This window comes from Amblyraja radiata, chromosome 19 (assembly GCF_010909765.2).
Source record: "Amblyraja radiata isolate CabotCenter1 chromosome 19, sAmbRad1.1.pri, whole genome shotgun sequence".
Classification (NCBI taxonomy): Eukaryota; Metazoa; Chordata; class Chondrichthyes; order Rajiformes; family Rajidae; genus Amblyraja; species Amblyraja radiata.
The window spans coordinates 1,301,334-1,313,655 of record NC_045974.1 but is presented as its reverse complement, the minus strand read 5'-3'; the positions used below and the strand labels follow the sequence as shown (position 1 = coordinate 1,313,655).

At 47.4% G+C, this 12,322-nt stretch overlaps 1 protein-coding gene across 1 annotated transcript; it reads left to right on the top strand.

Moving 5' to 3' along the window:
• The first annotated feature begins 5,071 nt into the window (after positions 1-5,071).
• Positions 5,072-11,329, top strand: klhl42 (kelch like family member 42). Its single transcript, XM_033037414.1, has 3 exons — positions 5,072-5,935; positions 7,749-7,942; positions 10,754-11,329. Exons 1-3 carry the CDS (start codon positions 5,175-5,177, stop codon positions 11,197-11,199), a joined length of 1,401 nt encoding a protein of 466 aa, XP_032893305.1. The 5' UTR covers positions 5,072-5,174; the 3' UTR covers positions 11,200-11,329.
• Positions 11,330-12,322: the final 993 nt, after the last annotated feature.

The window sequence follows — 12,322 nt, the reverse complement described above, 5'->3', positions numbered from 1 at the left end:
CCATGTTCTCCACAGATGCTGCCTGACCCGCTGAGTTACTCCAGCACGTTGTTTTTGAGGGATAAACAAAGACTTTTCTTATTCCTCCCAGCCTGACCCATTCACCAATAGCGGAGCCTATTTGTACCATCTACTTACTTCCCAAGAAACAAATTCCCTAGTATATAAAAATAAGAGGAAATCCTTACACAGGTCTAAGTAATAGCGGAGCCAGGGGATATGGGGAGACGGCAGGAACGGGGTACTGATTGGGGATGATCACATTGAATGGCGGTGCTGGCTGTAAGGGCCGAATGGCCTCTACTCCTGCACCTATTGTCTATTGTAATATTAAAAAAATCTCCCCAAAAGGCAGTAAGTAGAGCTGGTTCCAAGGGACATTCTCAAGAAAAAGTGATAATTCGTGTGATTTCTGGTCCAACCACATCTTATTGGGAATTTTAATTTGCTATTATTCATAACTTGAGATTGTTTAGTTTAGTTTAGAGATATAGCATGAAAACAGGCCCTTCAGCCCACCGAGTCCATGCCGACCAGCGATCCCCGCACACATTAGTTCTACCTTATCCCACTTTCTGACACATGAGGGGCAATTAACCTACAAATAAATCCACATGTGTTGGGGATGTGGGAGGAAACCCACATGGCCACAGGGAGATCATGCAAACTCCACACAGACAGCACCAGAGGTCTGGATTGAACCCAGGTCTCTGGCACTGTGATGCAGCAGCTCTACCTGCTGTGCCACAAGTATGCTTCACTTAAACTCATCTAACTCCCTTTTGCTGATCAGGAATGAATCCACATTTAAAAACAAATATTCTCACAGTCCACTCCAGAGGCCAGTGACTCCATAACAAGAAATATTGTTGGAACCTATTCCGATTCTTGCCTTGACCTCTCTTCTAATTAATTTATTTGTGACTAAATACGATGAGATGCTGGAATCTTGAGCAAAACACTCAGTGCTGGAGGAACCCAGTGGACCAGGCAGCATCTGTAGAGGGAATTTTTTCAGAACTGTCATGTTTTCAGAACTGAGGCACTGATATTTCCAGAATTCAACATGTGACCCGTTGAACCACCAGAGGCATCTCAGCTTCTCTCTAAACTCACAGTGGGAAAAACTGGATAGTTCCTGAAAATGCATTTAGTGATCACCGATGTGAAATTAATCTGCATCTTTTCGGGTTGGAGGTGGACAAACAAGCAGAGAGAGATAGATGGTAGACAAAAATGCTGGAGAAACTCAGCGGGTGCAGCAGCATCTATGGAGCGAAGGAAATAGGTGACGTTTCGGGCCAAAACCCTTCTTCAGACTGAGAGAGATAGATGTTTGATTAATACAGGTGTCAGGGGTTATGGGGAGAAGGCAGGAGAATGGGGTTAGGAGGCAGAGATAGATCAGCCGTGGTTGAATGGCGGAGTAGACTTGATGGGCCGAATGGCCTAATTCTGCTACTATTCCTTATGACAAGTTTTATGACTCCATTTCATTATCTAGGCTTCAATAGCCAACCAGCATTAACCTGACTGCTACACCTCACACTTGCTCGGGTTAAACTTCATCTGCCATTTCTCAGCCCACATTGCCAACCAATATATCCTCCCATGTGTAGGGAGGAACTGCAGATGCTGGTTTAAACTGAAGGCAGACACAAAGTGCTGGAGTAACTCAGCAGGCCAGGCAGGATCTCTGGAGAAAAGGAATAGGTGACGTTTCGGGTTGGAATCCCGCTCTGTACAAACTATCACAGAGAATGTCCTGCTTCAAGCTTGCATGTTGCTTTTCATATTGCGACATACTGCTGTTGCTCACAACAGGGTCAAGAGGTCCACGTCTGGGCCACATAGAACCAGAAATGTTCAGGGCCAACTTCAGGCTCATCCACCATGGCAGAGGACTTGTGGACCATTTAGTTTCCCTGCTGGCTCTATCATTCATATCAAGCTCTTCATTGGAATTGTAAGACAATGTTAGGCCGTCACGACACAGCAGAAAGGGGCTGATATCAACACCTGCTCTCCTGTTCCTCCTTGTTTTCATCTTCTGCTTCTTCCCACCTCTACTTCACAACCCTGTGTAGGGGCTGTGCCAGCATAAGAACAATGCAAGTCTGTCCAAACTCACCTTGGAGCCAATAACCTCTAATCCACACCAAAGCCTCAGCATCCTTCCTGGAATGTGGCAATCAGAACTACACGCAAAGCTACAACTGTGGCAGAACCAATCATCTGACTAATGAAGGCAAGCAAACCATACAGCTTCCTAACCACTCTGTTTACTTGTGTTGCAACTCTCAGGCAGTTATGGACTTGGTCCCAACATCCCTCAAGGGATACCAATGCAGTTAAGATTCTTCCTTTAACGGTGTCAGAACTGAACGAGGAGGAGGACACAAATGCAGGCTCAGACACAGGGCAGATCAGTCTTCGGCGTTTAATCGGTCCAAGTCAGTACACAGGTAGGCAAAACAGAGGCAACAGTACCATATAGGAGCAGGCAAGAACCAGTGGTCGAAAATACAGGCAAAGGTCGAGATCACAAGGTCACAAGATTTCGAGAGCTGGAACAAGGTGATACCAAGTAGCATACACCACGAACTGGCAATGGGAACTAAAACACAAAAGGCTTAAATACAGACTAGCAGGGGATAACGAGACACAGGTGAAACACATCAGGGCGTGGCCAACAATCACATGAGGGTAAACGACCTGACAGGAAATGGGACCTGAAACAAGAGGCGATGTGAGACACCAAAATAAAACAAGAATGCAAACTCTAATACTAAAAACCAATAAGAAACAGAAACTAGATCAAACGCGAGACCTGACAAACGGTAGACTTTCCCCTTACAATCAAACTACCAAAGTGCAACACCTCACACCAATTCATAAGGTCATAGGTGATAGGAACAGAATTAAGCCATTCGGCCCATCAAGTCTACTCTGCCATTCAATGATGGCTGATCTATCTCTCCCTCCTAACCTAATTCTCCTGCTTTCTCCCCATAACCTCTGACACCTGTACTAATCAATAAAATAAATCCTAGTTTGGATTCATCTGCACCTGCCGTTTCTCTGCCCATATTGCCATTAAATGTGATACCCTCCCATGGTTGACTCCCCAAGTCATACAACGCTGCCTCCTCACAGGTACATCAGTACCACACTAATGATCTTGACTTGGATTCACCAGTAACCTCCTGATCTCTGCACACTTCAGACATGTACAGCATGTGAATGGTGAATCTAGTATACATGGCAGTCCATTGGATTTATAATGGTGAACCCTCAACTACATGCTGCATAAACTATAGACAAGGAACTGCAGATGCTGGTTTACAAAAAAAAGCACACAAATAACTCAGCAGGTCAGGCAGCATCTCTGGAGAACATGGATAGGTGACATTTCGGGTCGAGACACTTCTTCAGACTGATAGGTAACGATTCGGGTCGGGACATTAATTCAGTCTGAGGAAGGGTCCCAACCCAAATCCTCGTCTACCCATGTTCTCCAGCAATGTTGCCTGGCCTGCTGAGTTACTCCAGCAGTGAAGAAAGCTAATGGCACATTGGCCATCATAACAAGGGGAGTTGAGTATAGGAGCAAAGAGGTCTTTCTGCAGTTGTACAGGGCCCTAGTGAGACCACACCTGGAGTGTTGTGTGAAGTTTTGGTCCCCTAATTTGAGGAACGACATTCTTGCTATTGAGGGAGTGCAGCGTAGGTTCACCAGGTTAATGCCCTGGATGGCGGGACTGTCATATGTTGATAGAATGGAGCAGCTGGGCTTGTACACTCTGGAGTTAAGAAGGATGAGAGGGGATCTTATTGAAACATATAAGATTATTAATGGTTTGGACACGCTAGAGGCAGGAAACATGTTCCCGATGTTGGAGGAGTCCAGAACCAGGGGCCACAGTTTAAGAATAAGGGGTCGGCCATTTAGAACGAAGTTGTGAATCTATGGAATTTCTGCCTCAGAGGGCAGTGGAGGCCAATTCTCTGGATGCTTTCATAGAAACACAGAAAATAGGTGCAGGAGTAGGCCATTCGGCCCTTCGAGCCTGCACCGCCATTCAATATGATCATGGCTGATCATCCAACTCAGTATCCTATACCTGCCTTCTATCCATACCCCCTGATCTCTTTAGCCACAAGGGCCACATCTAACCCCCTCTTAAATATAGCCAATGAACTGGCCTCACCTACCTTCTATGGCAGAGAATTCCACAGATTCACCACTCTTTGTATGAAACATGTTTTTCTCATCACGGTCCTAAAGGATTTCCCCCTTATCCTTAAACTGTGACGCCTTGTCCTGGACTTCCCCAACATCGGGAACAATCTTCCTGCATCTAGCCTGTCCAACCCCTTAAGAATTTTGTAAGTTTCTATAAGATCCCCCCTCAATCTTCAAGAGAGAGTTAGATAGAACTTTTAAAAATAGTGGAGTCAGGGGATATTGGGAGAAGGCAGGAACAGGAGTGTGGGAGGAAACCCGAGCACCCGGAGAAAACCCACGCAGGTCACGGGGAGAACGTACAGACTCCGTACAGACAGCACCCGTAGTCAGGATCGAACCCGGGTCTTTCTGGCGCTGCATTCACTGTAAGGCAGCAACTCTACCGCTGAGCCAATTCTTACACAAATCAGCATAACAAGTGTAGAAACACAATAACACAATAAACACAATTCAATACATCAATAAAAACAGTGATGTGCGGGGAAGGAGATGAGTTGAACTCGGCAGCATGATGCTCGGCGCAGACTTTCCCGTTTAGGTCCATGTTCGATGCTGACAGTCCAGATGTCTTTAGATGGTGAGGCGGGCTGAGCTGGGCTGGGCTGGTTGGTGCCTTTTACGGTGGCGATTGGTGGCTGGAGGCGGAACGAGAAGTGACGAGCCTGCATTGAGAAGGAAGCTGGATTCATGCAGTGAGTTTGTGGATGGATGCAGTGAGTGCATGTGGAAGCGGCAGAGGCGAAGGTGTCACGACTTGCAGTGGGCTCTGTGTGTCTGTGCCTGTGTGTGTGTGCGCTGTGGGCTATGTGTGTGATCTGTGTGTGTGGGCGGTGAGGACACATGCGTCGCTCTGGATAGACCCACACACACACACACACCCGCTAGCGCTGGCCACTTCGGGGACCTGATACACGGCGGGACCATCATGTCCTCCGACGATACCATCGCCATCTCCATAGAGGACAAGACTTACAATGTCAGCAAGATCAAGCTGATTGAGAAGAGCGACTATTTCCGGGCCCTGTATCAGTCTGGGATGAAGGAATCCGAAGAGGCTTCCATCCATCTACACGGGTTGAGTGTGCAAGGGCTGGAGTTGGTCATTGAATACATCAACACGGCCAAAGTGGACTTTGACAACGATGCATTGGAAGATCTGGTGGAGACCGCATCTTTTCTCCAAGTGACTTCCATATTGAAGCTGCTTCTGTCCGAGGTTAAGGTGGACAATTGTGTGGAGTTGTACAGACTGTCGGACACTTATGGCATTGATGATCTGATGAGTGCCACCCTCCGATTCATGTCTTGCCACTACCATCCCATGGTGAGGAGGCCAGAGTTCAGGCATCTGCCCAACGCCCTGCGTCGGCAGGTGATGGACATGCGTTTCCAAGGGACCGCCGTGTTGGTTGTGTTTGGAGATTTCTTCAGTACCTCCCTGAACCTGACTCCAGATGAGCCCTGGTCCATGCTGAAGTATGATGAGATGGCCCTGAGGTGGGTGCCCCTGGACAGTGGACTCCCCCCCGACATGGTCAACGTCAGAGGCTATGGCTCCACGGTGTTGAACAATTATCTCTTCATCGTGGGTGGATACAGGATGACTTGCCAGGAGATCTCTGCGGCTCATTGCTACAATCCCTGCCTCAACCAATGGAATCAGATTTCATCAATGAATCAAAAAAGGTACCAGATTAAACGAGGTCCTTCTGCAGTTGTACAGAGCCCTAGTGAGACCACACCTGGAGTATTGTGTACAGTTTTAGTCTCCAAATTTGTGGAAGGACATCCTTGCTATTGAGGGAGTGCAGTGTAGGTTCACCAGTTTAATTCCCGGGATGGCGGGACTGTCATATGCTGAGAGAATGGAGCGGCTGGGCTTGTATACTCTGGAATTAGAAGGATGAGAGGGTATCTCATTGAAACATATAAGATTATTAAGGGTTTCGACACGCTAGAGGCAGGAAACATGTTCCCGATGTTGGTTGAGTCCAGAACTAAGGGTCACAATAAGGGGTAAGCCATTTGGAACAGAGGTAATCCATTTTCTCACAGAGAGTTGTGAGTCTGTGGAGATCTCTGCCTCAGAGGGCGGTGGTGGCCGGTTCTCTGGATACTTTCAAGAGAGAGCTAGATAGGGTTCTTAAAGATAGCGGAGTCAGCGGATATGGGGAGAAGGCAGGAACGGGGTACTGATTGGGGATGATCAGCCATGATTACATTGAATGGCGGTGCTGGCTCGAAGGGCCGAAGGGCCTACTCCTGCACCTATTGTCTATTGTGTATGGTATCCTTGCCATCATCAGTCAGGGCACTGAGTATAAGAGTCAGGAAGTGATGATGCAGCTCCATGGGACTTGGAGTATTGTGTGAAGTTCTGATCGTCCCATGACAGGAAACACACGGATGCTTTGGACAGACTTTGATTGTTTTCTCTGGAATGCCGGAGACCTGATAGAAGGGTATGAAATGAGAGGCGTAGATAGGGTAGACAGTCAGAACCTTTCCCCACAAATTCTAGAGAGCACAGCAATTAGGTGAGAGGGGCAAAGCTTAAAGGAGATGTGCGGGGCAGGGTTTGATGCCCAGAGGGTGACAATAGCCAACAGACAATAGGTGCAGGAGTAGGCCATTTGGCCCTTCGAGCCAGCACCGCCATTCAATGTGATCATGGCTGATCATCCCCAATCAGTACCCCGTTCCTGCCTTCTCCCCATATCCCCTGACTCCGCTATTTTTAAGAGCCCTATCTAGCTCTCTCTTGAAAGCATCCACAGAACCGGCCTCCACCGCCCTCTGAGGCAGAGAATTCCACAGACTCACAGCTCTGTGTGAGAAAAAGTGTTTCCTCGTCTCTGTTCTAAATTAGGGTGGTGATTGCCCAGGGCCTGGATTGCGCAGCAGGGGGTAGTAGAGGCAGGTACGATCGTGATAAACAAACAAAGTAACTAAAACACAAATGTGGGAGGAAAGCTGGAGCATCCAGAGGAAAGCCACGTGGTTACATGGTGAACGTACAAACTCCACACAGACAGCACCCGAGGTCAAGAGAGGGTGCAGCGGAGGGTTACCAGAATGATGCCTGGATTAGGGGGATATTAACTACATGGAGAGGTTGGACATGGTTCTCTGGCTCTGTAAAGCAGCAGCTCTACCTGCTGCTGCGCCACTGTGCCATCCTAATTATGGGCGGGCAAAAATATTCTCTTGTCCTACACATGCCCACCACACCACACATCATGTTTAAGAAGGAACTGCAGATGCTGGAACAATCGAAGGTAGACAAAAATGCTGGAGAAACTCAGCGGGTGAGACCCGAAACGTCGCCTATTTCCTTCGCTCCATAGATGCTGCCTCACCCGCTGAGTTTCTCCTGCATTTTTGACCACACCACACATCATGTTACATTTCACTGCTGCGTTCTATGTTCTCGATGAAGCAGAGTTCACGGAAAAAAATGAAATGCTCAGCATTTATATCATTTTGCTGTTTCTTTCAGATCAAATTTTAAGCTTGTGGCCGTCAGTGGAAGGCTGTACGCCGTGGGTGGCCAGTCCCTTTGCAATGTCGAGTGCTACAATCCTGAGATGGATTGGTGGAGTTTTGTAGCCTCAATGCCACATCCTCTGGTGGAGTTCTCAGCTTGTGAATGCAGAGGAATGATCTACGTCATAGGTGGATACACGGCACGCGGTGAGTCCTCAGCTGTACTCAGCATTGCTTTCAAGGTCATGCGATGGGAGCAGAATTACATAGAAACATAGAAAATGGGTGCAGGAGTAGGCCATTCGGCCCTTCGAGCCTGTGTCGCCATTCAATATGATCATGGCTGATCATCCAACTTAGTATCCTGTACCTGCCTTCTCTCCATATCCCCTGATCCCCTTAGCCACAAGGGCCACATGTAACTCCCTCTTAAATATAGCCAATGAACTGGGCTCAACTACCTTCTGTGGCAGAGAATTCCAGAGATTCACCACTCTCTGTGTGAAAAATGTTTTTCTCATCTCGATCCTAAAAGATTTCCCCCTTATCCTTAAACTGTGACCCTTTGTTCTGGACTTCCCCAACATCGGGAACAATCTTCCTGCATCTAGCCTGTCTAGAATTAGGCCATTTGGCCCATAATGTCCACTCCGACATTCAATCACGGATGATCTATATTGCCTCCTAACCCCATTCTCCTGCCTTCTCCCCGTAACCTCTGACACCCTTACTAATCAAGAATCTATCTCTGCTTTAAAAATATCCATTGACTTGGCCTCCACAGCCTTCTGTGGCAAAGAATTCCACAGATTCATCATCCAATTGCAAGAGGTTCATCTCTAGGTGGAATTCTTTGCCACAGAAGGCTGTGGAGGCCAAGTCAATGGATATTTTTAAAGCAGAGAACATGGATAGGTGACGTTTCACAGAGTGCTGGAGTAACTCAGCGGGTCAGGCAGCATCTGTGGAGAACATGGATAGGTGACGTTTCACAGAGTGCTGGAGTAACTCAGTGGGTCAGGCAGCATCTGTGGAGAACATGGATAGGTGACGTTTCAGAGTGACATGGTTCCTGCTATGTGTATGCTGTAAATCGCTGGTTCTAGGTCTCCTGTGGTGGTCCGGCATTGTGCAATGAGAGGTTGAAACTGCACCGTCAGAGGTCCATATGTTTGTTTAATAGTTATAGAAAATTCTAGTGAAAGTTGTTGATATATTGGACACCAGGCCGTGCAGCTGTTGTGTAAGTTTCAGCGGGCAAGGGGCAGGCAGGTAGGATTGTTCCCGATGTTGGGGAAGTCCAGAACAAAGGGTCACAGTTTAAGGATAAAGGGGAAATCTTTTAGGACCGAGATGAGGAAAACTTTTTTCACACAGAGAGTGGTAAATCTGTGGAATTCTCTCCCGCAGAAGGTAGTTGAGGCCAGTTCATTGGCTATATTTAAGAGGGAGTTAGATGTGGCCCTTGTGGCTAAAGGGATCGGGGGTATGGAGAGAAGGCAGGTACAGGATACTGATTTGGATGATCAGCCATGATCATATTGAATGGCGGTGCAGGCTCGAAGGGCCGAATGGCCTACTCCTGCACCTATTTTCTATGTTTCTATGTTAATATTCGCTGTGTGTCGGTGAGTAACTCACCCGATTCCATTCAGTTCTTTCTAAGTCCACGGACAGAATTATATCCCTTTGCAAAAACTTTAGCTGGGATAGAGACAGGGTCTGGGGAAGAGAGTCGGGCAGATAGGTACATGGATAGGACAGGTTTAGAGGGATATCGGCCAAATGCGGACATGTGGGACTAGTGTAGATGGGGCACGTTGGTCGGTGTGGGCAAGTTGGGTCGAAGGGCCTGTTTCCGCGCTGTATGGATCTGACTCTCGAGACCACAATTGTCTATATTGTGTCAGGCACTTGGGTAGGAAAGGTTTCGAGGGATGTGGGCCCAATGCAGGCAGGTGGGACAAGTGTACATGGGACTCGATGACTTTAATTTTAATATGCGACAAAGCCAAAATGAAATGATTTGTAAACTCAGATTATTATAGCAGAATTATCAATACATTTATAGAAACATAGAAAATAGGTGCAGGAGTAGGCCATTCGGCCCTTCGAGCCTGCACCGCCATTCAATATGATCATGGCTGATCATCCAACTCAGTATCCCATACCTGCCTTCTCTCCATACCCCCTGATACCTTTAGCCACAAGGGCCACATCTAACTCCCTCTTAAATATAGCCAATGAACTGGCCTCAACTACTTTCTGTGGCAGAGAATTCCACAGATTCACCACCCTTTGTGTGAAAAAAAAAATTATCCTCTCGGTCCTAAACGATTTCCCCCTTATCCTTAAACTGTGACCCCTTGTTCTGGACTTCCCCAACATCGAGAACAATCTTCCTGCATCTATCCAACCCCTTAAGAATTTTGTATGTTTCTATGAGGAGTAGGCCATTTGGCCCTTCGAGCCAGCACCGCCATTCAATGTGATCATGGCTGATTATCCACAATCAGTACCCCGTTCCTGCCTTCTCCCCATATCCCCTGACTCTGCTATCTTTAAGAGCCCTATCTAGCTCTCTCTTGAAAGCATCCAGAGAACCTGCCTCCACCACCCTCTGAGGCAGAGAATTCCACACTCACCACTCTCTGTGAGAAAAAGTGTTTCCTTGTCTCCGTTCTAAATGGCTTACCCCTTATTCTTAAACTGTGGCCCCTGGTCCTGGACTCCCCCAACATCGGGAACATGTTTCCTGCCTCTAGTGTGTCCAAGCCCTTAACAATCTTATATGTTTCAATGATGGATGCTTTGTTATGAGAGTCCCCACAAGACCTGAACTCATTCAGATGCGGTTCTCAAAGCTGCCAATGGTTTGTGTCACCCCATGTGTTGTTTTCCGTTATAATCGGTGGGAAATGAAAGGGTTTAGACGATAAAGGCGCGTTGAGATTGTTACAGTACGACATGCTTGTTCACAGTTACTCTGTTCATCCTTAAAATCACTTGTAATTCCAGATAGGAACCTGGACATATTGTGCTACTGCCCAGCATCCGACGCCTGGACTGTGTTAGAATCCTGCGAGGTTCATATCCGCAAACAGCAAATGGTTTCTGTGGAAGATACTATTTACCTGGTGGGAGGCTGCCTCCATGAGAAAGGTGCGGGTAGACAGGCCAGTCACACTGAAGACATGCTCACTGTGCAGTCCTATAATGTCGACACCAAACAGTGGCTTTGCCTGAAGGAAAACACATCAAAGTCTGGTCTAAACCTAACGTCTACACTCCACAATGATGGGATCTACATCGTGAGCAAAGATATCACGCTGTCAACCAGCCAGGAGCACCGTGTGTTCCTCAAATACAATATATTCTCAGACAAGTGGGAAGCATTTCGAGGTTTTCCGCCATATGGCCAGAACATATTACTTTGCTCTCTCTATTACACTAACATGCTGTAATAAGGCATCGCTTGGTGTGAAATACACTTAACATGGCTGCAGCCAGACCACACAAGGCAGGACATTTAGAGGTTGTTTTATTTTTATGCTAAATTGCAGGTGTAAAAGAGATTCAGACTGTCAGGTAGTGTGTAATGCCCCTGTCCCACATAGGAAACCTGAACGGAAACCTCTGGAGACTTTGCGCCCCACCCAAGGTTTCCGTGTGGTTCCCGGAGGTTGCAGGTGGTTGCCGGAGGTTGCAGGTAGTGGAAGCAGGTAGGGAGACTGACAAAAACCTCCGGGAACCGCACGGAAACCTTGGGTGGGGCGCAAAGTCTCCAGAGGTTTCCGTTCAGGCTTCCTAAGTGGGACAGGGGCATTAAAGAAGTAATTGTTGCACAAACAGTAGTTGGCTGCTACACACTAGCACCTTAGTCATGTTGCACTGGGGGACAAAGTCAGCGTCATTGATAAAAGGCAAAGAGTAACGATTGTTTTTGGAATTACAGATACATAATGCATTATGTTTATTGTGAAACAAACCACAAGCTGTCAGGTACCTACCTGTTTAAGAAGGAACTGCAGATGCTGGAAAATCGAAGGTAGACAAAAATGCTGGAGAAACTCAGCGGGTGCAGCAGCATCTATGGAGCGAAGGAAATTAGGCAACGTTTCAGGCCGAAACCCGGAAGGGTTTCGGCCCGAGACGTTGCCTATTTCCTTCGCTCCATAGATGCTGTTGCACCCGCTGAGTTTCTCCAGCGCTTTTGTCTACCTTCGATTTTCCAGCATCTGCAGTTCCTTCTTAAACAGCCGGTTTGTAGGTTAATTCGGTTTCTTTAAATTCTACCAGGTACTTACCTGCATGGATACAATGCAGTGCTAGACAACACCCATTGGCAAGAAGGCTGCAATCTCGTCCTTGAAAACTGATGGCAAACCTCTCTTGCAGTGAAGCATGATGTTCAACCCGTGAGTGAAACCTCTTCTTCTTCTTCTTCTTCTTGCGTATGGCGTGCACAGCCTAAAGCTGTCGGACAACTTGTTCTATTTGATCTTATTTGATTGTGCACGCCGGGTTGATCGCATTCGTCGACACAGGGCGGAGGTTGCAACCTCACCCCCCCTACCCCCATCCCCG